The 26681-nt window shown below is 36.7% G+C and overlaps 1 protein-coding gene across 3 annotated transcripts in view; it reads right to left on the bottom strand.

The window, feature by feature from the left end:
* Positions 1-26681, bottom strand: part of col7a1 (collagen, type VII, alpha 1) — an 85347-nt gene that overhangs the window by 50331 nt on the left and 8335 nt on the right. For all 3 annotated transcript variants that reach the window (XM_049479257.1, XM_049479256.1, XM_022675755.2), the window contains exons 2-39: positions 24753-24825; positions 23416-23596; positions 23086-23242; positions 22038-22131; positions 21770-21928; positions 21503-21660; positions 20284-20413; positions 20002-20121; positions 16871-17026; positions 16656-16775; positions 15803-15952; positions 15493-15612; positions 14622-14768; positions 14394-14519; positions 14004-14150; positions 12783-12905; positions 12241-12507; positions 11417-11560; positions 10570-10695; positions 9773-9919; positions 9459-9587; positions 9198-9344; positions 8487-8606; positions 8242-8391; positions 7439-7575; positions 7074-7200; positions 5904-6047; positions 5584-5759; positions 5426-5461; positions 5310-5336; positions 4455-4499; positions 4250-4357; positions 2446-2517; positions 2128-2163; positions 1976-2029; positions 818-889; positions 621-734; positions 74-100 (exon numbers count right to left, since the gene is read on the bottom strand). In XM_049479257.1, coding sequence (XP_049335214.1) covers positions 74-100; positions 621-734; positions 818-889; positions 1976-2029; positions 2128-2163; positions 2446-2517; positions 4250-4357; positions 4455-4499; positions 5310-5336; positions 5426-5461; positions 5584-5759; positions 5904-6047; positions 7074-7200; positions 7439-7575; positions 8242-8391; positions 8487-8606; positions 9198-9344; positions 9459-9587; positions 9773-9919; positions 10570-10695; positions 11417-11560; positions 12241-12507; positions 12783-12905; positions 14004-14150; positions 14394-14519; positions 14622-14768; positions 15493-15612; positions 15803-15952; positions 16656-16775; positions 16871-17026; positions 20002-20121; positions 20284-20413; positions 21503-21660; positions 21770-21928; positions 22038-22131; positions 23086-23242; positions 23416-23596; positions 24753-24816 — 4557 coding nt within the window. In that variant the 5' untranslated portion in view covers positions 24817-24825. The remainder of the gene's footprint in view (positions 1-73; positions 101-620; positions 735-817; positions 890-1975; positions 2030-2127; positions 2164-2445; positions 2518-4249; positions 4358-4454; positions 4500-5309; positions 5337-5425; positions 5462-5583; positions 5760-5903; positions 6048-7073; positions 7201-7438; positions 7576-8241; positions 8392-8486; positions 8607-9197; positions 9345-9458; positions 9588-9772; positions 9920-10569; positions 10696-11416; positions 11561-12240; positions 12508-12782; positions 12906-14003; positions 14151-14393; positions 14520-14621; positions 14769-15492; positions 15613-15802; positions 15953-16655; positions 16776-16870; positions 17027-20001; positions 20122-20283; positions 20414-21502; positions 21661-21769; positions 21929-22037; positions 22132-23085; positions 23243-23415; positions 23597-24752; positions 24826-26681) is intronic.

The following is a 26681-nucleotide window of genomic DNA, read 5'->3' as shown; positions in this document are numbered from 1 at the left end:
CATACATGATAAAAAGAAGGAGACAAAGTAAAGTACACTATATGTAATACAGATCAAAGCTTTTTTGACTCACTCTTTCTCCAGCACTTCCTTTCTCCCCCTGCGAAATAAAAAAAATCTATGATTAAAAATGTTCTAGTCTTTAACCAGATCTACTAATGAGCTTCTAGATGCAAAAGTCAGATTTAATTTCAGTATTTTGTGAAGAAGATTTTTTAAAAAGCTCATAGCAGTAAATTTGTGTTGCTTGTTAGTAAAGCATGCTCTGTGCTGACTCAAACAGGTAGGGATAAAAGTAATAAAAAAATTAGGGTTCTTAAATATAGCACAGACACTTATAAAACGATCATATTTTAGGGACATGTCTGAACAGGCCAACAGAACCGAGGTCAAATTAAAGGAATCAAACAGTATGTCCTACTAGGCTAGAAAAAGTATTCTAAATCTTTTAATTTTACACATATTGTATGTATAGGTAATGTACATGTATATGTCATGAACAAAAATGTGCTCAAATTGTTTCTTTTTGTTTGGTTCTCTCTCTCTCGCTCTCTCTCTCTCTCTCTCTCGCTCTCTCTCTCACACACACAGACACAATGAAATGAGTAATGATCTCTCACTTTGATAGATAAACCAGGTGTGCCTGGTGTCCCAGGGCGCCCGTCTTGTCCTGGCAGTCCCGAGGTTCCCGCTGCTCCTTTTGCCCCGTCTGAACCAGGCCGACCTGGATTGCCCTACATAAACAAAGAGTGTTCAAATCACCCAAAAACGTCTCAAAAGTTATTTTGGTTTCCAGGATTGTGTAGGTGTTACTTACAGGTATCCCAGGTATTCCAGGTTCTCCTTTGCGTCCTGGTAAACCTGCTCCAAGAGAAGATCCCGGCTCACCCTATAAACAGATTTAACATATTTATGTTTTTTTTTTTTTTTTTTACTAATTATTGAAACTAAGTATTAAAATAACTTTCTCGATTGTACAGATAAAGTATTCCTGTTCATCTGTAAAGATCAAATATGGGTAACTTATTACTTGGATTGTTTAGATTTTAGATTTGTAAATATTTAACTTACATTTAACTAAAACATTTCCTAATCCAAAGTGGTTAAAGTGTAGTGAGACTATAGTGAGACTCAAATATAGTGAGACTCAAACCTGTGACCAGTGTGTTTAAAAGCAGTAATTTTGAGACTATCCATTTTACTATCCATTACTTACACAAATCAAAATTCGCAAAAACTACATGATGGGGCTGCAGCTTAAGTGAGAGCTCTATGTAACACATTTAAGAGTCACAATTAACGGCACCTCCGACAGTAATATATTGGTAAACAATATACTGGTAAAGGGATAACTAAAAGGGAACTAATTATTAACTATCACCAGTTTAGACATTATTATCAATGTAAAAATTGTAAATAATAATGAATTCCGAGACTAGTTAAAATGTTGTAATGCTTGATAATGTCTTAACTAGTGTCAGTTAGTTGATACATTCTGTGGTAAGTACTGTTCATTAATGTACCTTTATTTTAATGCAAGATTCTTTGTGCTTAAACAGCTATAGTAAATTAAACTGAGAACATTTCATTAAGACTAGAGCTTATTGTGAGTAAGGTATGACATTGTACAGAGCTGAGGCAGCCTCTTCATAGTAAAGAGTTTATATTAAATTCTGGATTCTATCATTTCCTGTAATTTTGAAGGCACAGAACATAGTGTGTATTACTGTTGTTTGTGGCTTAATTTTGGTTTTAATTTAAATTACTGACAAAATATGCCGAGTGGCACGCTCTTGTGCACCAAGGATTTGAGTTCTTAAGTGATGGCATGCTGGTGTGGTGAGAATAATGTTAAAAATGATGTGTTTAAAATGTTATAAAGGCCTCCTAAGGTTCAGATATGTGTTTGAATGCTCTTCAGAAACTTGCCTGAACACATCATAACAAGTATCATTAACAAGGAGGAAGCTCTCACCTTGTCCCCTTTCTCTCCTTTTGGCCCAGTGGATCCTGGAATACCAGTTTCTCCCTACACACACAAAACACACCCGATCATTAAGTACTGAAATATCCTGTATATGTGTATGTGCAAGTGTTTGTGTGTGTGTGCGAGGGGCATATACTCACGGTGTCTCCTCTGACACCAGGTAATCCCTGAGAGCCCTGCAACATAAAGCAACTGACCGTAAACTACAGTTCTCTTATGGTTTAAACCAGTTATGTAGTTGTAAAGTTATCGTATAATATCATACGGTGCATTAAATGTAGTTATGATGTTATGACTTGTGCTGGTGCTTTAACAGCATTAAAACATATTTTAACATAAGATCAACTCAAATTACTCAACACTTGCTGCAAAAGTGTCTGATAAAACAGTCTAAAACAGCAGTAAGAAAATAACTGGCTGCATTACTGACACCATCCATTATTTAAAAGTGTACATACTGGTGGTCCTGTAGCTCCAGGGGCACCAGGACGACCAGGAACTCCTGGACTCCCATCCAAACCTGGAAAACCCTGGAAGACGGAATATGGAGGTTATTTTATCACAGAAAATTAGAACAAGTTGTGAATTACATGGTTGATGGATAGACCAACAAACAGTTAGGGGAAATAAACTGGAACTGCTGCCAATCCCCTTTGCAGCTTAACTTTTTTACTTTTTTGTCTGTATTTTTTTAAGAAAATTACAGCGGGTGTACTACACTATAAACATTATATTTATTTTATATTATATTCTATATGTGAAATACAAGGACAATCATTTTGTGAAGGAAATGCAGATTAGTTGTACAGATAAAGTGGATTTGACTTTCAAACTGGAACTGAACTTGTCAGGTCCCTTCTCTATTTCCCATTTGCAGTTTAACTAATAGATTTGATTTCTAAACTGAAACAACGAAATAAAGAAATAACAAAAAAAAATATTAAAAGCATCATATTTTGCAGTTTACTGATTCAGCTGATGCTGCTTTCTCAGCAAATCAGATAATGAGAGTACGGCTGAGCGATACTAACAAATAATTATATCTCGGTAATAATAAAATAATAAAATAAAAAATAAATAATTCAAATTTTAAATGTATTATTATTTTAAATAATTTGCATTATTCAAAAAAATGTGTTTGAAAAGTCTTATATGGTACTAGCCTGCATTTATATATATATATATATATATATATATATTATATGTATATTATTTACTTTTATAATTAACAGTGACAATATCAATCAGTGCACATATGTGTAAACAAAGTGGCCTACATGATTTTATTAAGCCTTTAATAATGAGTATTTAAATGTACCGGTAAATAAACAAAATATCTCTAGCAAATATTACTAAACACTGCAAAATTGCAATGTGTCTATATGTTTTTCTAGATATTAGTATAATAGCTAACACATTGGCTAGCATTTAGCTTTGAGTTAATCCTGACCTGCCTGAAGAGAATAAAGTGTTCTCCAATTGAGATTAGTGTATTTTGAGTTACAAATTACATTATGAATGAGAGGACTGAGAAAAAAAATAAAAGATCATGTTGAAAGGTAAGGCCATGGTATCCATGGTCACTGTTAGGTTAGGTTTAGTGTAGGATCTATCTGGATTTAAGATGATTATGTTCTACAGAGTCACTTGCAAATGTTCGTTTATTTATTAAGGCTAGAGATTGGAAGTACTGCTATAATGCACTGCATGGCCCAAAGCCAGAGCCACTCACAGTACAAACATATTTGGTGATCTTGAGGTGAGTCATTTTTCCCTGCTGCACCACAAGAATGGATCTTGGGTTTCCACCACATCCCAAATACCAACCCAATCCCTGTTTATTGTATAACCAAGGTTCTCATGTTTGTTTCTATGGTTCAGCTAAAAAAAAGCAATTATTGCTATATGTAGACTCATATTTTCCTTATATATTTACAGAAGCACTGTTTGCATTATATGTATGCATATGTGTGACAACAGATAATCTTATTCACTTCAGCATGTTACAAGCCACTAGCTTTGTCTGTTATTCATTCTGGTTTGCTTGTACCACACCGACCTAGCAGCAAACATTTTCTGTTCTTTAGGTACAAAAAGATTTAGGTAAGAAAAAAACATGGTTTTAAAAGTTTGGGCTGATAAAGCACAACACCAAAAGTTGCAGTGTTTGCATATAGATCAGGCATATTTATCATAGTAGGATTTCAACACAGCCATATAAGATATTCTACTCACACCCTCTATATGTACGACATTACTCACCCGCTCCCCTTTGTCACCTCTCCCTGATGGTCCCTCACTGGTACCTGGAGGACCAGGTGGTCCCTCAGGTCCTCTTGGGCCCTCACGGCCAGGTATGCCATCCCGGCCCTGGCACACACACACACATTTATTAAATAACGGGTTATATTATAATGTAATTAATAATCTAACTGTAGCCAGTAGTGATGAATGCTGATTAACTCACAGACTCTCCTTTCCTTCCAGGAACCCCATCTCTGCCTCTTTCACCCTGAAACCAAAACCAGACCACTCTGATCAATATTATCATATCATTAAAAATATATCATGCTTAACTGATATTCAGAATAATGATGATTTTCTATGCTCAAAAAGAAAAACAGTTAAATATATATATAAGTAGTATTCATTAAAAACGTAAGATGAAAAGAGAAACAAGTAACAATACATTAAATAGTACAGCTCTGGAAAAAAAATAATAGACCTTTTCAGTTTCTGAATCAGTTTCTCTGATTTTGCTATTTATAGGTAAATATTTGAGAAAATGAACATTGTTGTTTCTATAAATGATTCTATAAACTACAGACAACAATTCTCCCAAATTCCTAATAAAATTATTGTCATTTAGAGCATTTATTTGCAGATAATGAGAAATGGCTGAAATAACGAAAAAGGTAGACCTCAAATAATGCAAAAGAACATATTCATAAAGTTTTAAGAGTTCAGAAACCAATATTTGATGGAAAAACCCTGTTTTTTAATCACAGTTTTCATGCATCTTGGCATGTTCTCCTCCACCAGTCTTACACACTGCTTTTGGATAACTTTATGCCACTCCTGGTGCAAAAATTCAGCTTGGTTTGATCCAGCAAAGTAGTTCAGCTTGGTTTGATGGCTTGTGATAATCTATTTTCCTCTTGATTATATTCCAGATATAATCTGGATTCAATTTGGTCAAATCAAATGAACTCATCAATTTAAGTGGTCTCTTATTTTTTCTCTGTATATAATATCCGATAATAACGAACTAATGTAGTAGTAGTCAAGCAGTTTATGTTACTGTACGGTTTAGGCTGATTACCTTCTGTCCAGATTCCCCTTTCTCACCCTAGGAAAAGAAATAAAGAATAATCATATTATTATACTGTATTACTAACAGAATAACTTACTCCTGTGTGTCTGCATGCAGACATTTACCTGTGGACACTGGACAGTGCACTGCTCTGTACCACCCTACACAAACAAAACAAAACAAAAAAATAACAGGCTGATTTGCTGGTGCAAACTTTTAAAACTGCAAATTATTTTAGTTACTTCAGTTCATAATGTTTCTTATTTTTTTCTATTTTGGTTACCGTGCCAGTTGTCCCTCTTGCAAGGCCACAGAGCAGGTCTGCCAGTTCCGGATGCAGTCTGTAGAGATCAGCTGCGTCTCGAGCATACAACCGATTCTGAGTGCTGCCATCTGTAACAGCACGACGCAGCTCTTCCAAATCTGCACGCCCAATCCCCACAGCCAGCACTGTCACACCTAAGACACACAGACACACAGAGTTGTGTGAACATTATCTTACTGACAGGAGAGTCTTAGTATTTATCTTTAACCCTACTGACATCTCCCCTCGTTGTGTGAGTGGATGGGTGTCCTGCAGCGTAATGTGCACAAATTACTCACCAGCAGCCTTAACCACAGCAGCGGGTCGGCTAAGATCATCCGCTGATTTTTCATCTGCAATAATGACGACCACACCTGGCACCTGAGGCCTCCGACCCGAACTCGGACTCAGCACAAAATCCCGAGTGAACGTCATAGCCTGACCTAAACACACACACACATAGACAGAATTCATAATAATACAAATTCTGATCATGACTCATAACAACATACATATGCTCACAAAGTAAATTAAAACATTTTACCGGTAATCATTACCATCACATAAAAAACTTGTAAGTTATCTCCTTTGCATCATAGTTTTGATATTTTGACATATTTTGACAGTGTGAATCTGGAAGCTGATATTTACATTTTATAATTAATGGATCAAGAGAAATTCTCCAAAAATACTTGGAATGAAACCTCTTTACATTGGCTTCCACTGAGGCTGGTTAGGATATAATATGCTTTCTCGCTATCACATATGCATACAGGGAAGTATCAGCATTTTAATTGTGAATAGTTACAGAATATTGTTGTAGATTAACACCACTAATATATATATAATTCCTTTTTGCAAATCTAACATCAATTATTTTATTTAGATTTAAATATTCATTATTAAACACTTAAGTCTGAAGAAGAACATGTGCGATTGCAATTAATCACAGAAAATTACTTTTTTTTGTGAATCAATTGACACCACTAGTTTATAGACAAATACACAAGACAAATAACACTAAACCAGTAATGATAAGTTCCATGTTGTTGCAAATGATATAAAGATCAAAGAACTCGAATTTCTGTAAGATTCTGTAAGATTCTTAAGAAAAATGTGTTTGTTATGCATAAATACATTAATTACTGTCACTGGTGGAAAAAACAGAGTTAACAACCTTACATGAAGTATAAAATAATCATGTTTAATAGTTTAAACATTAATAGTTTTAAAAATGATTTGCTTGTTTTTGAGTGTAAAAAGAAACAAGGCACTTATACGTTTCATGTAGGTATTATGGCCTCAAATGGATTATGCTGCAATCTTAAGAAAATAATTGTTATCCAAAGAAAACAACTTTGTAATGAGATGATGAAAGAATTAAATTATTTAAAATTATATATCACAGGAAAATAAAAAATATACAATAATATGTGAACAAATATTTTTGCATAGAAAAGCCCACATACCTATATTATTTCCTGGTCTGTCAATAAACGGGGTGGACAGAATCTCTCGCAGAAGGGTTTCGCTGTTGCTATGCCCACTGAGGAGGAAGCGCACTTTGGGTTCATCACTGTAAACCACCACCCCCACCTGGAAAGAGAAAGCATTACACACAGAAACACACAGCAGATCAGAACACAGAGATTACGTTCACTCACTCCTAAAATCAACCACCCTCTCTCACATGCATTTATTCACAAGCTTAATCACCCAAAGGTTAAATCTCACATGTAATTTCTTCCCTTTCTTTCTGAGACACTGAAGGCAACCAAAACATTCCTCTAAATTATTGGTGTCACTGTGGTAGCCCTGTCCTATTTTAACCCACCTGTGATTCTCTAGCTCCGATGGCTGTGAGGAATCCAGCAGCACTTGCAAGCAGTGCCAGCAGTGGTTCCTCCAGCGCAGATCGATCACGAGAGGCAGGAACAAGAAACACAACATCCAAACGTCCATTCACACACACTGAGAGACAAGAGACAGCAGGTTCTTCTCAGATAAATCAAGTAGTAATATACTCTTTAAATGTAAGTTCTTTGAGAAAACTATGTGGGGAACCCCTAAAATTACTTAAGGTATTGTCAAGAAAATGTTTTTAGAAGAAAAATGTTTTCTATAGGTTCCATAAAGCACCGTAAGAGGTCCCCCCACCGTTTCAGACTGTATAATTTTAACAGCACTAATACTAATAAGATCATACTGAATATTCCTCACAGTAAGTTGACATCACAAATTACACAGTGCTATAGTAGTCATAGCATATGTATAGTAGTCAAATTCTAAGTTTTAGAATCTGATCCTTTTCTTAACAAATACTTATTCAGCAAAACGGCGCATATCTATCATCCCATACCAGTGGCTTATACTGTATAGGGTGCTCAATACTGGCACTTGAGATCTACCACTAGGCCTGTCACAATAATAATGTTATCAATTTATTGTACAATATCTGGACATGACCTCAATCACCTCAACTTTTTCTGACCATAATGCTGCCCATAATGTTTGTTAGCAAGAAGATCTCATTAACCTGTACCCATTTAAACAAGCCATAATGTCAGAACTTCCCTGCAGTATGTACTATCAGTTTTAACCACGATAAAACAGAATATATATTGTAAATTTTGTAACCTGTGCGCTCCTCCACAGCAGTCTCAGGACCAACGTTGTTGAAAAAGGTTGGCTGCAGAGTGAAGCGGTACCGGCGGCCCAGTCTCAGACCAGTGACTCGGAATGAACTAGTCGTACCAGGAAGAGTCAACGTCTGAACAGTACCTGGGTCTAGAGCAAACACACTCACAGTAACACTCACTCAAACACTCCATAGACTCCAAATACTCCAAGTTAAAAATACTTCACGTTCATGTTTTCCTCACCTCTTCGTTCTTGCCAGCGCAGTGTGTATTCTGTGGCACCTGCTGCTGGATTCCAAAGCAGCAACACAGAGTCCTGCGTGACATCTTCCACCCTGAGGTCTGTGACGGCCTCAAGCGAAGCTGAGGGAGCAAAATACACAAAGAACAACTGCGGTTACTGTGGGTAAATGCATGCTGTTACTGTAGCTCACTGAAATAAATTGGTTATTATTGTGCTTTATAAATTAAACAAACTGAATTTTTATCTTTTCACATGACTAATGTCTCTTTTAAAACTGAGATTTGGTTACTTAACCTCACAAAAACAAAGTGTATATTCTAAACCTTTTTACTGTTTAAAAGTGAAACAGTATGTGATTTATTATAATAGATTTGGCAAAAAATTGTTATGAGTGTCAATCCCTTAGGATTAAAGTTAATCATTTTAAATACACAGACCTGTATCAGCTTAACTGATATTGAGAAAGGTGCTGCTTTCCTTGATCCCTGATTTTTACCAATAACATTACCGTGCTATAAAATGTTTTGCAAAATATTAAATGCTGTCAGTCGAGACAGACCGTGTCCATTATTATTACAATTACTGGTATGTACATGTAGAAACTGACAGAAGAAATTTAAATAGTATGAACTAACAGCAATAATGAAGAAATTGGCATTAAACACTTAAAGCTCAACAGTGAAGTGTGTATGCTTGTTATTATTCTTTACCAGTATATTCTGTGATGGTGACAAGTTGACCTTCCCTTCCTCTTATTACAGGAGCCATTCGTATGGTGTAACTCAAACCAGGACGAAGTCCCTCCAGGTTAAATGATGTTGCGTCTCGATCAATCAGACGACTTGTTTCTGCTTCACCTAAAAAATAAAAGCATAAAGAAATTGTGAGGGAGTAGATTATGTAAGTGTATGTATGTGTGTCCGTGCAGGTGTGCTGTAAAAAATAGTGGTTGGGGTGACGTGTGGAAGTACCTTGAGAAGACCTCCAGTAGATTCTGTATCCATCAACTCCTCTTATTGCTCTCCAAACAATACGCAGTGCTCCTGAGGATGACTCTACGACACGCATGCCCTCAACCCGATTCCCAGATGGCTCTGATGCTGAAAAACACATGAACACAAATATACATGCCATGCACATAACAGTATGTACACGAAAACATGAATATACATTCTGTCCAGTCAAGCTGCTGAAACACATGGCCTGGGTTCATTTTGATATCAGTTTTAAATACACTGTGTGTTTACAGGTTCTGTAAGTTTAACCCCTCTACTGTGACACTGACCTGTGGTGACTCTGACAGTCACTGGAGGCCCCTCTCTGTTCTGGACCAGAGCCACAACCTGTACATCATACTGAGCTCCTTCATCCAGCTGCTTTAGATCCACTGATGTCACGTTACCACCAACCAACTGGACCTGCTCTTCCCCACCTACATAGAAACACAGACACATCAAATTAATAGCAAACTCATACAGCTGCTAACTGAATAACAACCGAGAAGTTATTTGTACAGGGCAAGATACAATATTTTATATGAGCAGAACAGCTGAAGGAGACAAAGACTAGCAAAACACTGTTTCATCTGTTTTTAAACTAAAGAGATGAAACATTAAAATGAGCAAGATAAAACTGAAAAGATCAGTAGTAAAGGAATTTACTGTATTCTCTCTGTTTAGATCATGAAGCCCTTGGACACTGGAGATAATTATGGCTGATAATAAATGCTGATAATTAATTTACTGTAATATGTGGCTTAACACTATTGGTGGGATATATGGCCCTAAAATACTATGCTTAGCAGTCAAAGCATTGAAAAATAATTAGGCATGGTTTAAATAAGGTTTATTCACGTCTGTAAACCTAAAAATGACACAAACAATACCCTTAAATATCGTCAGCAAATAGCAAAACCAATATAAAACAGACTGGTTTTAGAACAGAATACCTGTATTATCACAATGTGGATTTTTATGAAAATATTATTGTCATATATATTGTATTTAGATATACCTCCACCGTACACCCTTTTCAATTATAAATTTGTCCATGTGCAAACACTACTCATAAATGCTCTCTCACCATCACTTCTCTTCCACAGAACTCTGTATGCTGTTGCTCCCTGAACTCCAACCCAGCTGATTCTGACCACCTCCCCTCGCGGCTCTTGCTGTAAATCAGTAACACGTCCAACCACCTCCTCCGAGACTGAAGAAAACAAAAAGCAAGTTAGAATCCTGACATTTTAAATATATTTTAGTATCACCTGCCAATAAAAAGTCTGGGGATGCCAGTGTTATTATTATATTAAGTGTTGTTTTCATGTCATAAAAAATATCGTAATGATTTGGGCCTACTAGGATTGTCTAATACATATATAATGCATAGAAAATGCACATGTATATTTTGCATGGTCTTAAAGAGCCAGCGTTGCTTATTTAATACACAATTTGAAAACAGAAACACTGGTGGTGAAAGTTTACATCATAACCAAAAAAGGAAATGCAATTTAACCTTTATTGTGATTATAAAAATGTAATCTCTTGTAATGTAATCCAACTTGGAATGCTGAATTAAGAGTACAGTGGCAGCTGAGCAGATGCAGATATCAAACCTACAACCCTGAGGTTAATTATGACAAATATTAACACGTTTTTGTTGTGTGAAACACTGTGACAGGCCAAGTGTCCGCAAACTTTTGATAAGCAATTTTGACATGTTCACACTTCTAAGTTTCAATGCAAATAATAATAATTTACAGGATCAAAAATCACAATAAAATGTGATTTGATGTGAAAATTAAAAAAATAAAAGGTAAACATAAAGGTAAACATAAAGCAATGTGTGCAGAAGATGTGTGCTGCACGTTGTGTGCTACATGCTATATGTGATCATAATGTGCGATTAGAGATAGTAATGGAGAGGGAACCTGTCCTGGCGTTCAGAGTGGCAGCAGGTCCCTCCCGGGAACCGGCCAGTGCAGAGACAGATATCCTGTAGGAGGATCCCTGCTGGAGACCATCAATGGTGTAGGACCTGGAATCTGCAGATACAGTCTGAGAGTTCTCCACTCCTGCAGTCAGACGAGACAGAAGACATACATAGAATTAATATACACTACAATTCAAATATTTGCCATCACTGTATAATAATATAAAATATTATTATATTGTGCTAGTGCTGTAAAACTGTGCTAGTGAAATTGCTGTAAAGCAATTACAAATGATTAAAATTCTGAACAAAAATTCAAAAACAGTATTTAGTCATTCTAATTAAGGACTGATCAAAACTTTAGCTTCATTAGAAATATTTTTACAGCAGCCCTATTGTGTATTGGATGAACACAGACCCCCCTACAAAAAATGATGGTTCCAAAATATATGGAATGTTAGTCATCTAGTAAATAACATTTACATTAAGCCTTTAAAATGGGGTTTTATTGAGCAATGGGGGCCGATTGTAGAGCTGATAATACAGAAAGAGATTTCATTTTAGAATTCTATCATAATCTATGCTTACATTTTATCCCTCATTTTCTATTTTTATGTTTTTTTGTCCATTGTTTATGTGGCAATGTATCATTTTAAGTGGATCAAGTGGATTTTGTTGCTTTTAAAATTCAGTGTATAAAGGTTGCAAAATGCTAAAAAATAGTATTATTTCATATTACATTTTTAAAGGATAAATAGCTTTATTTAAAATTAATAAGTGGATATTGATTAACATTTGCATATCCTAGCACACTTAGCCTACCATCACTTCGTCGCCAGGTGATTTTGTAGCTTGTTGCTCTGGCTACAGGTGACCAGGATATCTGAATGCGTGAGGAGCTGAAATCCACAATCCGCAGGCCTGTGACTGTGGCTGAGTAGCCGCTAGTTCTGGTAGAGAGAGTGGTCACTTCTCCGACCCGGCCGTTACTCACAGCAGCCACACCCACAATAATGGATTCATCAGGCTGTAGCCCTTCTATAGTGAAAGCACTGACATCTGCACCTAGCACACGATTCAGTTCTGGATCTAAGAGAGGGGGATAAATTAAACACAAAATTAAATCTCTCAAAAATAACAGAACAATGCATCATAACATCTCAGATTTCAGTATGCTTCAAATTGATAGTAGATACAAAAATGTCAATAGACAATAAGATCAATTTTAATATATTTGAAAAAATATAATATGAAAAAATGTGGCCAAAAATGAATGCTTATTTTTTATAATTATAATATATTCAAGCATAAATAAACCATCTTAATGTCTAAAGATAACATAAACACACAATTTCTGCACTTACTGTTGCCTTGTCTCCAAGTAACCCTGTAACCGGTTGCCTCTGTAACTCCAGTCCATGTAATTCGGATGCGTCGACTGTTGGTATTTGCCACACGCAGGTTAGTCACCTTGCTTGGAGCTTGATCTGTCAAATATTCAGTTGTACAGAAGGATTAAGCAGATATAACAACATTCAACCATGCATTCATCCATCTGTCCATCAACCACAAGCTTTCTATACATTTCAGTATTCTTCTGCTGAAGCAACTTGTCCTTCACTGCTCCTGAAAGGTAAATGTGTCTGTATAGACCCACAGCTGGCAAAGATTCAAGAAATACCCCCACAAGTCAGCATAAATGTTGGCAACCTGATAACTGAATGCCAAGAGACCATACCATTTATAATCCCATAAGCTAAACAAGAAGGGACATGTGTCTACAGACATACTGCTACCTGTGCTGCACTTAATGGACACTAAATAAAGACAGTAAATGCACTAACACAGTTAGACACTGCCAGGATCAGGGATGCCCACTGTTGCCTCTATAGCTCTATTATATCTATTTGGTAAGAGTGTGAGTCACTAAACTATCCACAAAACAATATCATTATGATACTTAAGCCATGTTACAATTCTATTGTAATAATAAAACACTACATATTGCATTTAGTACTTTTGACTGATAATAATTCTTCAAAAGCAAGATATTCTGGATTATCTAATACATTTTTCACTTTAAGACATAAATCTTTTTAATTAAACAAAACAAAACATTACAACCATATACATTTGTTTGTTAGATAATTTGCGGAAAACTGACTCTTTATTGGTCAGAGGGTCATCGGTTTGATCTCTTTGACTGGAAAGATCAAACTGGTTCATCGCAAGGAGCTCTTGTGCCCACCCAAAATTCACTAGTCACAAAATGTACATAGATATATAAATGGTGAGGTTAACATTCAAATTACTGCTATAAAGTCTCCCTAAAAATGCATGGTAGATCCCTAAAGGTAGGAAAATGTATTATTCATTAATTGCTTATGCTTAGTTTTTAGTTCTGACTCAGAAATGAAACAGGAAAAAAAGCATCTAGTCAAAGAAAGCCGCAGACAGAAAGGTCCAACCCTCAGACAGATGTGTTTAGATGTAATGGTTTGTCCTGTTTACTCACTCTAACTTGAAAGAACTCTAATTTCAACACACAGACAGACAGACAGACAGACACAAATAGACAAACGCACCTGCTTTGATGTAGACAGTGACTGGTTCTCCCTCGTTGTAGCCCACCAGGGCAGTCACACTGACAGAGTAAGACACACTGCCCTGAAGGTCAGTTAAGTCAAGGGTCGTCTGGTTTCCAGGAACCACCCTGTTCACTGCTATTCCAGCTGGAGGAAGAACAACAAGGCATTGTCAACACATGTTTGCATAAATCTGCTTGTTAATTTTTTCTTTTGAGAAATCATTATTGGAGTCTGCTTTTATTGTCTCTACTGTTCAGAGACTCTAGATTCTACTAGATTCTGGAGTAATAGTGAGGTCAGGACATTTGGACATGTGGGTGTGTATACATTTTTGCTTTCACTCAGGTTATTGTAATTAATTGTAGCTCATGTTAAAAGCATTCTTACATTCAGTGTTAAGGATGATGATGTTGTACTGCGTTGCTCCAGCGACTCCTGTCCACCCGAGCCGCACAGTGCTGCCTGATGACTCCAGCACTCGCAGATTGGAGACTCTACCAACCACTCGTTCCACTAAATACAGTATTTACACAGTAAACAACCTTTCTTGATACACTTAACCATCATCCTTAATTTAAAATTGCACAGGCCCTGGGTTATGCTGGAGGTTCTGACCTGTTGATTCAGTTGAGATGTGTGTGGCCTCCTCTCGTCCATCGTAGAGTGTGTACAGAGTAATGATGTAATCAGTACTTGGCTGCAGACCTCTTATCTCATAGCTTGTGGTGCTCTGTGAGAAAGTCTGTTTTTGGGTTCTGCTCCCTGAGGATTTATGAACAAGAAACAGCAACTTATAGAATCTGCATTATATTGACTTGTTTTAATTTGCATATCTGCACATTTTTGTAGTTTTTCATTTTTTCACATAATGTGAATCTGGCTGTTGTTCTTTACATAGGTTTTAAACTTAAAGTTCAAAGTCAAATTCATAAATTATATATTTTTTGTTGTTTTAATTTATATCAATGTAATTATGACAAAATCAAATTTTGGAAGCTGTGATGCGCTGAGGAAGTGAACAGTGCTAGAACAGTTCTAGAATGAGCATGCATTAACAGTGCTGGTGTGCATACCTGCACTGAAAACAATGGTTCTAAGTTTTCAGGCACTGCATGGTGAGGAACGTCTGGTGTGTAATGGCCTTAGTATAATGACAAATTTTGCTTTAAATAAGCAATTCACTTTGCTGAAGTGAATTCACTGAAATTCACTTCAGCAAACTAGAATCCTCATTGTGTAAAACAAAAAGATACAGTATTTTCTTTCTAACAGGTGGCCTGTGCTACAAGTGATTGTTTCAGAACAAAATTTTGGGAAAAGCAGAATGTTGCAGTATAACCCATCAAAAAACGACCTTATACTACTTCGTTTTAAGATTTAACCAACTGTGTTGATCTGCAAAAAAAAAGTTTATAGAAGACATGTCACTGCAGCATTGAAAATAGGCTTATGTATAAAGCTGTGTGTAGAATTGTGCGCAACTCACTCTCTCCATCTTTCCACCACTCCAGCCGGTAGCCCCTGGCTGTTTGTATGAGGTTCCATGTCAGTCTGATGCTGGTGGGTCCTGTAGTGGTGCCTTTCAAAACCTGCTGCTCTGAACGTTCTGAATCACAAACACATTCAGCAAAACACTTCAGCATTATTTACATACAAACTTAACACACTCATTCAGCAGAGAGAGTGACTCATCAAAAGATGCGCTCAGTTTAATGACAGTTCTGCTGGCTGAATTGTTAGACTGTGAGTCAAAATCCAACTGTGTTGTATGTGTGTGTGTGTGTGTGTGTGTGTACCTATCTTAAAGCGTGCAGTTGCTGCAGCCCCCTCAGCTTCTCCGTTGTACAGAGCAATTACTGTCACAATGTACTCTGTATCTGGAAGCAGATTCACCAGAGTATACGCCTCACTGTCACCTCTCACCTCTACAGTCTCGACATCACTTCCTGAAACAAACAGAGAGCAGAGAGAGAGCTTGAGGTTTCATGAGGTTTTCCTTAAAAAAGCTGTTTGGACACATAACATTTATTCACTGTTTTCTTGGTGTAACACAGCTGTTTGAACAAAAGTCCTTTCTCATCTTCTGCTTTTTTTTAAATTTACGAACAATATGGGATGTACAATACATCAATACATGCATTAAATGTATAATGATAAATAAATAATGGAAGACTTTAGGTTAACCTCAAACAATGCTATGCTTTGAAAGAGAATCTGATGTAACCAAAAACATAGACGTAAAATTAGGCAGTTTTTAAACCCCAAAACTGTTGTTTAACAGTCTGGGCTCATTTTATTTACACTCCTAAAATGTTCATACACCTATCCTACTAGTAAAAGCTTTCAATTAATCTTCAATGCTAAATACAGATATGCTATCAGACTAGAGTTCGAAAGCATTATGTGCATAAGTAAGTTTTAACTATTGTTAACTATTGTTTAACATTCATTATTTTAGTTTGGCCTATTTCATAAAGCAAGTGATGAAGTTACTTGTTAGATAAATTTGTTTTTTTGTGTAGAAATGTGTAAAAATGTGACTTTTGTGTAGATCCATTAGACAAACAAAACAATTTAAAAAACAAAAGCATTTTAAGAACACTATTGCAATAACAATAAAAATATTCCAATATAATTTTAAGCACTGACCTCTGAATGGTCCCCACACAAGCCTGTATCCTCTGGCCCCGCCCACTCCTCTCCAGCGCACATCAACAGTGCTGTTTGAGACTGTAGCAACCGAGAGCTCCTGCACTCCTTCTAAACGCACTGTAAACAGAGAGACATGAATTATTTAACTATTACCACATTTAACTGCACAAGGTGTGTGTGCTTGTGAGAGAGGCATACTTGTGCATACTCACAAGTGCGAGCAGTGAGAGTTACTGGTGTAGCGCTGTTTCGAGGAAAGAGAGGGTACAGACTGATGATGTATTCTGTGTCTGCTTCCAGACCATCCAGTGTGAAAGAAGTGGCTTCCACTCCGACCGTCTGCTCCCGCAGCAGAGAAGCAGGCTGACCTGTCAACAAAACATAGAGATGAGATGAGAAGCTGATTCATTTATAGCCTAATGCCAACAAATAAGCACTCTCTGTGCTGTATATTAGTAATGATACACAATTTTTATGACACTATAGGATAGTCATTACTCGATATGATTTGATATTGATAATTTATGAATAAATATGTCTTAATTCCGAAAATCTTAATTCTCCTCTTCTCTATGACACAAACTGGTTTGGATCAAAGTGACTGACCCATTATCTAACAAAACTGGGCACCCTTTAAAAAGTCTCAACCACTAGAATTGATGAGCATGAACTGATAAACATGAGGGTGGTAGAATCATGCTGCAGAAACAGTCCCTACTCCTGGAACATTGCTGTGAGGATTTGATCAAAGGAACCGCTGTTTTTCCTCTATACAGAAAAAAGAACACTTTAATTTGAGACTTGAAACAACTTTAATGTTTTATTTGTGGTTATTGATTAGTATGTGATTCACAACAATATTGCTAAACTGTCCTGACTGGATGGTGCACTTTTCAATGTTCATATTTGTGATTCTTGTTGCTTGATCTAGTTTTCTTAGTGGTGTGTGTATATCAGTTTGGTATTTTCTTAAAGTATATGACCGGCTAACAATATTTGTTGGTTGAGTTAATTGAAAAATATTTATGTTTACATTTCCTATTACTGCACTTTTTAATTTTGCCTGTTTTTGACAAATTGTAAGAATAAGTATTCCTTTTTTACAATAAATTTTGTGATTTGAATTCATCTGTGCCTTTTTTTATGCAATAATGGCTCTGCAAAATTGAGTAGGAACACCTTGTTGATTTTAAATAGAAAGGGTTAAAAAACGTGCTGCATGTTGGAGCTAAATAATATTGATATATCGAAACCGAACTGAAACCGCGGCCCAAGAACCGCGATACGAACCGAACCGTGGCCACACTGTATTGTTGCATCCCTAATGGCTACCATAAAATGTAAATAAAGAAACATTCTTAATTTAATGCATGTTAATGTGAAGTATTTTATTGGTTCACATGTCAAGAAATGTTCACAAAATACAAAAAAAACAGATGATACTATTAAAAGGGGAAAATGCAAGACAGCATTGAGAATAAACTCACTTGAAAAATTAAATATAGTCACCACTTACATCAGGTCTACCTGGCACTAGATAAAAATAGGAAAACAGATGTTCATTGTCATAAATGTTTCAGAAAGGCTCCAGTAAGAGACACAGGATCAAAGCAGTGCCGAGGCAGGCGGAGTAGGATGAAACCCTGTGTGACTCCTAAAAGTGCTTTTCTACTCGCACAACAGACTAAAGTATTCAGACCCAAAAAGAGAAACGCCTTCACAGTCATCAGCACGCCAGCCAGCAGGTCAGACAGCACGACAGGTTCAGACATAAAACTCTCTGACCTGACTATATAAAGAGACACACCTAATCTTACTTATTAAGACCTGCCAACTCAAACACTGCTCACAGGATCCGCACCAGAGATACCCAACATGCCTCAGCCACAATACTTAATTGAGACACAAAGGTACATTGAGTTCAGAGAAATTACCTCCTTCAGCTCAACAGAGAAGAATACACAGATAAGGCACAGGAGTTCACGCTAAAATAACTCATGATTAATAACTGTGAACTTGCAAGTGCATAAACATAAAGATTTTATCTTCAAATATACAAATTTTTTTTTAATCTGTTTTAAATGTCATGTACTTAATTTTTTAAGTGCTAGAACCTTTCATATATCACATTTTTTTGCAATATGTATTATGATATTAAAAATATATAAACTGTCACAGATATCAGATCAGTGACCCAACATTTTAGGATATTGGGGGGGAAAGTGAATTTCCTAAAGGAAACTGAAAGGGACTCTGAAAATCAGCCGTCCAGATTTCTTTCATTTATTTTTATATATTTGTGACTGTGATAACGACCATTGATTATAGCGACGCAATTATACAACAACAATAAAGTAAATGAAACCTTACATAAGGGGACAACAAACATTTTCTGTAAATGTACTTCTAAATTATTTAATAATATTGGAACTTAGTCGCTGTGCTTTCCTCCGAGCGCGCTAGCTGCTAGGTAATGATGCATCAGCAGCAGCTCGAAAAAAGGGGTGACTGACTTCACTTGTGTTGGAGGAGGCGTGTGCTCGTTCGCATCCTCCTAGGGTCGCAGGTGCCATTTTGAAGCTCCACGTTTGACTCGATTCACCAATCACAATTATTAGCTTTATTAGGGCCTTCCCCTTACATTGGTCATAAGTGGTGTTATCACTTAAATACTGAATAACAACATGAGTAAAAAAGTGCAGTAATAAGAACCTCATGTTTTTAAAACCTAACAAATCTGCAAAAAATGTGATAGATAAGATAAATTATAAATCAGCCAAAAATAAAGTTTCTTGCTTATGTGATTCTGAGCACTTGCTGGATTTGCTCATTTTGCATTCCCTGCAATCACTCCTGTATATGCCTGTAAGTGTATACGGTTATGTGTATTAGTCTGTAAATGCTTTTCATTCCAGTCATTTTTCAGTATTTTAAAGCAATTAGCAGTAGTGAGCTTCCTTTTGACAGTAGATCAGCTGCCTCAGGCAAGATAAAACTTTAATTTCCGTTATTTTATTTTTCTTATAGTCTGTCTCCAAGTTAAACTATAGCGGCCTCCTAAACCTGTCAGCAGCTTTAACTCAGTGCATTGTTGCAGTCTCTCCTCTCTGAACACTCATTCAAAAGTAATTCAGTTTACTTGCTTTAACTACAATATTTAACTTACTGGCTTCATTTTTTCCAGTTCCTCAGGCAATGTTTCCCTCTTTTCCTCCTTCCCTTTCCTATCTGTGCTCTAATTACAGGATCTATCAGGGCTGCTGGAGGATTAAAGAAGGAGGTTAACTGATTTAATTTTAAGTGTGTGGGTGTGGACATGTGGACAAGTGTGTGATTGTGTTACCTGTGGGTCCGTATGTGATCCTATAGCCCTGTATAGAGCCGGTGGGAGCGTCCCATGCCAGGGCTAAAGTGAAAAACCCAGCCTCCACCAACCGCAGAGTGGTTACACCTGGTAAAGACCCTGCGGAAAACGTAATGACAGAGAGAGAAAGAGAGAATAAGAAAAGAGCCGTGCTGTGTAAGACATTCTTTACAGGATTCCCCTTTAGGATTGTCTAGTGTTTGAATCTTTGTTGTTTCATGCACAGGCAGGTCTGTGATATTGTACGCGTGTCTGACTCACTGGTTCGAGCACTGGCAGACACCGCCTCTCCTACAGTGTTTGGGTACTGGGGGATAACAGAAACCAGGTAGTTTGTGCCCGAGCGAAGTTCCCGTGCCACAAAGATCTGTTGACTGGCAGGCAGTGTTTCCTGGAAGGATAAAAATCTACATGGGTTAAAAAGATTTTAATGTAACATTTATCTCATTAAATTTGCGAAGAGACACTGTTCTTCTTGGGGACCAAAAATGCAACAACACATTGTTACACTGTCAGAGTGTAGCAATTCATTGACTGCATAGATTTTGGGAGTCCGGTGGCTTTAAAACCCTGCCTAACACATTTTACAGTTTTACAGTTTTCTTAGCTCCATGCACATCTGTTCCAGCTAATCAACTAAACAAAAACCCTCCTTAGATAAAGTGGGTGTGTAAGAGCAATTAATCTGAGAAGAAGCAGCATACTCACATACTTTGTATCAGTCTGTTGTTATTTTTATATTAAGATATAAATAAAGATAAAAGATCATGATAAATAGACTAATCATAATGCTTTTAAATGGCTTGAGCATAATCTTTCTTAGATTGACCTCCATTTACGTTTGAGAAGTTTTTTCCTTCTTTAAACTTGCCCTTTCGGGGATGAGAGGTTGTACATGTTTTAATAACCTTAACATAAGATTCAGCTAAGCCCTATAAACAAATTTCGAAATATTTTTACATTTTTTGTTTTTTTCTCTGTCTTGTGGCCTCATGTCAACATGAAAAAAAAAAATCAGTCACTGAAACAGCAAATGCACACGGCATGCTCCCTTGTGTTGCCAGCTATATACAAGCTGTGCACTAACTGCTCTAAATTATATCCAAGTTTTATATCTATAGGGTTGACCTATTAAAAGATAAAATAAAATAGTTGTAGAAATGTGAAGGTGCACTCATTTTGTTAAAGCTACCATTATTTCCTCAAAGCAGCAACACACATCCAGTCACCAAAATAATGAAAGAGACAGAGATAAGCTCTCAATGAAATGAAAGTCTCTGTGAATTGGCTGTTCATTCAAAGATTAACAATCGGTGAAGATGAGCTGCTCCACCCCAACAGAGTGCAGTAATGCCAATTCCTTCACAATGTAACATCTGTCCCAGCATAATACACATCACTACATGCCTAAACACCTCTCTGCAGCCCAACAGTGACTGCAGCCCAACAGTGACTGGAGCAGAACAACATTAAAGCTCACCTGTCGCAGTTCAGCTGTAACTGGCTGGCCCAGAACAGTAAGTGGAGTGTATTGAACCACATAGCCGGTAACAGGGCCTTCTGCAGCTGTCCACCGAAACCTGATTGAATTACTGGTCTCATCTGAAACCTGCAAGTTAGTTGGGCCGCTAAAAGAATCTGAAAACAAACACAGGTAAAAAGGGTTGTTTGTAATCAGTCAGCCATTTACCTTTGGTATCACTGTCTGTAAATACATAAATGAAATGTTTGTAAGAAACATGGATACCATCACTTGAATAGGAGCCTCCAGATGCTGAACAAACACGTGGATTCACTAGGGGCAGCAGAGCACTAAGAGCCCTGAAGTTCCCAATGTAGGAGGTGTATTCATTTTGAGGAGGTGAAGCAATCAAATTCAGTTCATTCTGATCTGCACTCTTTATGCCTGAAAAAATCAGAGAATGAGGAAATGTATAATACATCATATTACCCAATGAAAACAGTGAATAATTCAACAATAAAATACCCATAGACACACAAAATGCAGTTCTCACCCACTGCAAGTATTGTGACTCCGAGGCTGCGCAGTTTCTGAGCTGGGTCCTGAACATTATCCTGAGATTTGCCGTCTGTGATGAGAATAGCAATCTTGGACAGAAGGAGAGAGAAATGTTAAACAAGATAATGGGATTACACTGTATGTTACAAATACTAATCTTACTCGTTTACTTTGTTACTTAATTCAGCAAAATTAAGCAATTTTACATTAAAATGCTTTACACATGCTTGCTTCACCTAAATTGCAAGCGATATAAACAGCTTACATGGTTAATATTTGCCCTTTACCTTTCTTATGTTACATTTCTTTCAAAAAGAAGCAATGTTTATTAACCCCTGGCCAAACAGACTGTATGTAAAATAAATATGTGTGTGTGGGGGGGCAATGCCAATGAGTTTGAGTAAGAAAAAATATTTTTTTAGTATCATTTGATGAAAAATAAAAACGGGTCCCACAGACACGAACAACACACAAGGGTTAAAACTAGCATATTAAACTGATATGGCTCCAAAATAGTCAATATTGTCAAGAGAAATCTACCATCTCTTGATTAATCCTTCTGTAAAGCTTCTTCTCAAAAATATAAAATCTCCTTTAAGCTCCCTGGGCCTTTCATAGCACCATGAGCTGAAACAACAAGACTGAACAAACATAATACAAAGAAGCAGAACGAACAATATCTAACTCTCTAGCCTTGTGTGGTGTAAGATCAATGTGATCTTGAAGGTTTTTTGATGTAATTTGCTGCCAAATCTCTCAGTTCGCCAGGTGTGGCACTGTCCGTGGTGTTTTTGAATGCAAATGTAATGCTTTCAGCCCTTCCGCCTCTCTCCCTGCTCACTCTTGAGACTCCATATCCCACACTCCACCTCCCTATGTAACTTCTGTCATCTGTTCTAATTCACCCAATCAGAGACAATTCGCAAAGTCCTAGATTACTAGCTCTCTCAATTGAATTAAATAGGACTGATTAACTGAGGTAAAATGGCAAGTAGACAAGTCCCATAATCACAAAGCAAAACAGATTTAATCAGCCAGCTCACCTTAGGCACATCTCTGCTAGTGGCAGGGTTGAAGAAGTTATCTGCTATGTACTTAAGACCGGCTCCAGTGCGGGTGTTTCCTCCTTTATAGTTGAGGTTCTCTATGGCACTCACCAGCTCTGTGCCATTCAGATATGTGGTGAATGTAAACTCCACTCTGAGAATAACAACAGATAATTAACCAAAGACAACAGGCAGACAAGTAACACATAAACAAGCCTTTTCAGTAATCTCTTCTCCAAGTGAAATACAATCGAATGCTAGGCTTATTCAGTTATCAGAAAACTATTATACTAATCTTAAAACATTTAAACACACACAGACACACACCTTGCAGTGTCACTGTACTGTACAGCTCCAAAGCGGACACCGGAGGGTCCCACTCCCCTGGCAAAGGGTTTGACAATCCCTGCCATGAAAGTCTTTACCAAAACAAAGTTGGCACGTCCAATACTGGATGACCCGTCCACGAGAAACACAATATCTGCTTCTCCAACATTATTACACTGGCCTGTAAAGGGAAAATGTTTTCAGCATATTTTTATCATAAAACAGTACAAAAAAACACTGCAAAAATAATTTGAATTAGAATTATTAAAGATCTTTGTGAAAAAAAATAGTCTAGTATTACAGTATTACATGAATGTGACTAACCTGAAATATAGATACAGTATACATATACAGTGTCCATATAACCTTACCATATTGATACCACCTTCAATTCCCTGCATGTGAACATTTGTTTAGGACATAAACGTACACTCACTGACAAATAACAACTACCAGGAACTGTTAAAATCAAATTGACCATTAGATGTGTGAACATAACGATGATGTCAACTATATAGTAAAAGAATACATTTACTGAGGAAAATTGTACAGTTAAAAGGAGGATCTAGTGCACTGTTCTCCACCTCTAGGCTGGATACAAGATGAGATACAGTTGGACGTGGAGGCATACATGTTTTATATGGCATTGTATATGGCATTGTTGCTGGGTCTGCACATACTGATTGTTTAATTGTTGCTGAAGACGGCACCACAGCTAGTCTATAAATACTTGATTACACTACACAATACTAGCTGCTGCAATCCTTTATATAGGGTAGCAGGGGATACATTTTATACCCTCTTGTGGAAAGAGACCCATAGGGTCTATATTTACAAAAACTGTTGAAAGGAAATTCATGCTGTAAGAGTATTGGCTACTTGGGAAGTAGAAACCCATTTATTGCCTGAACCATTTAAAAATGTGTTTTTCCATCATCTGATTACTCAAACACATGTGAAGTGTTGATCAGATTAATGACAAAATCTGATTTTTTGCAATCGCAATCACTGACTTTGTAAACAAAGATGGATATTAGATTTTGTAGTAGAAGTACACAAAGCTTAATACATCTCATTTTGTATGTTTAGCTTTTTAAATATTGTGTTGGACTTAGTATACATGGTGCAGAATATAAAAAGAAGTAATACATGCTTTTTTACTGCTAAACAAAATATTATTATTCATATATAAGGAAAACTTTTTTCTGTCAAAAATCTTATATTAAAAAAAGATAAATAACAATAAATCGCTGAAAATGCTACATGTGGAGAACATTTAGAGCGAGTTTGTCCTGTGAGTTATTTGAATTTTGGAGACTTTAGAGTAGAGACATTACCTTGAGCTGTAGTTGTGTTCGGCAAAGACAGCAGAACCGCAAACACCGCAGTCCAGTGCCACATCTTCAGAGCCTATATATAAAACACATTAACACATACAGCACATATTCAGCTGAAACCAACAAGGACTACTCATCATCTGCAATCATCTTCATTTCCAAACATTCACAATCAGTTTCAGCATGAATAGCAGATGATTAAACTGACAAACATAAACCTGGACAAACACAGAAAACAACCATAAGATTATTTTTAAAAAATCACATAAATGATATTTGCAGCATCAATTGCTGTCTTGCAGTTTACTTTTGTGCAACTGATATAGTTAATATCAGAGAAGTGATCTTGTATCTCCAAAAGGACGATTTTACAGGGACAGAACTTGTAATGGAAGTTAATATACGATGAACAGATTTTATTCCAAGAAATTTTGGGGCATTTCTATTGGCCCACTTATTATAAAAAAACAAATGCCAACTGGAACAGTCTACAATTGGGCATTAGGTCTGACCCCTGGGCATTAGTTTTAAAATAAGGCTTAAAACCTATCATTGTGATTTTTATTATAAATTGTCTGTGATTGTTTTGTGTATTGGTGTGTGTGTTTCAAGTGTACAGTACTTTGATTTTAAATGTTCTTCATAAATAAATTATATACTTTCTACTTACTTACAGATTTACATTATGTCAAAACTAGATTTACAGAGATGTATAGTTTATGCATGGTTTATGCATGAAAACAATACTGTTACACATATGACTAATAATGAAAGAGACTCGGGTACACCCCAAGCAAGAATGGTTCTGAAAATGTATTCCTTATCCAACAACAGTTGATTACAAAGATGGGTTTAATACACGGTCCTTCTGGAAAAGTACTGCCAATAAAATAGGACTCTCTAAAGCAGAAAAACCTGAAGCTTTTGGTACAGTGTTTAATGCCAGGTGTGGGTTAGAAATGTACAAAACCCCCAGCATTGAGCTATGGAGCAGTGGAACAGTGTTTTCCAGTGAGTATGAATAAATAAATTAATAAAGTTCAACTTATATAGCGCCTTTCTAGAAACCCAAGGATGCTTTACAATTTACACGTTTTACACACCATTCATACTCAGCACTCATCCACACACGACCATCCACCTGGAGGACTGCATCTGGCACTACAGCATTTACTCAGGACAGAGTGCCAATCCATACCTGTGCACAGTCATTCATACATTTACACACATACATACATACCACACACTTACACATATACACCTGATCAATTTAGAATATTACATTCTTCTGGGCAATTTAGAGTATTCAATTTTCCCCCAAGAAAACCCACGCAGACATGGGGAGAACATGGAAACTCCACTCAGAATAGGGACTTGAACCAAAGACCCCAGTGCTGGGAGGTGAACGTGCTAACCACTAAGTCAGCATGCTGCTCACAGATATAGATATAATACATGTGGTGATCCTAATTATATTATTATATAGATAGACAGAGAGTCAGCCAGACAGATAGACTGAAAAATCTGACAGTTGAATCAGTGTGTACTGTTCTACTAGAGAAAAGTCTGGTCTTGCACAGTTAAGTGGTTTCATCCTTTATACACACACACATCCACACACACACACACACACACATATACTCACATGAACGTGATTAAACCTTCCAAGATGTGAGTCAGGGAAGCATAATGAGTGAGTGTGGGGATTATTATTGCAGTGACTCTACTGTCTGGGAAAAAGGACTCAGGGACTCTTTGATCTTCATTTCTTTCATTCAGAATCCTAATTAGTCTGAAATGCTTGTTTTGGTTTTATGAGCCTAAATGCCTCCAAGGGATTTAAGAGGTCTGAACCAATATATTCTTTATAACACAACTATAATGCATCCTGAATGTTATCACACACACAGACACATTCAAACTTATGTA

This window comes from Astyanax mexicanus, chromosome 5 (assembly GCF_023375975.1).
Source record: "Astyanax mexicanus isolate ESR-SI-001 chromosome 5, AstMex3_surface, whole genome shotgun sequence".
NCBI lineage: Eukaryota > Metazoa > Chordata > Actinopteri > Characiformes > Acestrorhamphidae > Astyanax > Astyanax mexicanus.
Note: the sequence above shows the minus strand (reverse complement) of the source record. Positions and strands in the feature narration are given on the sequence as shown.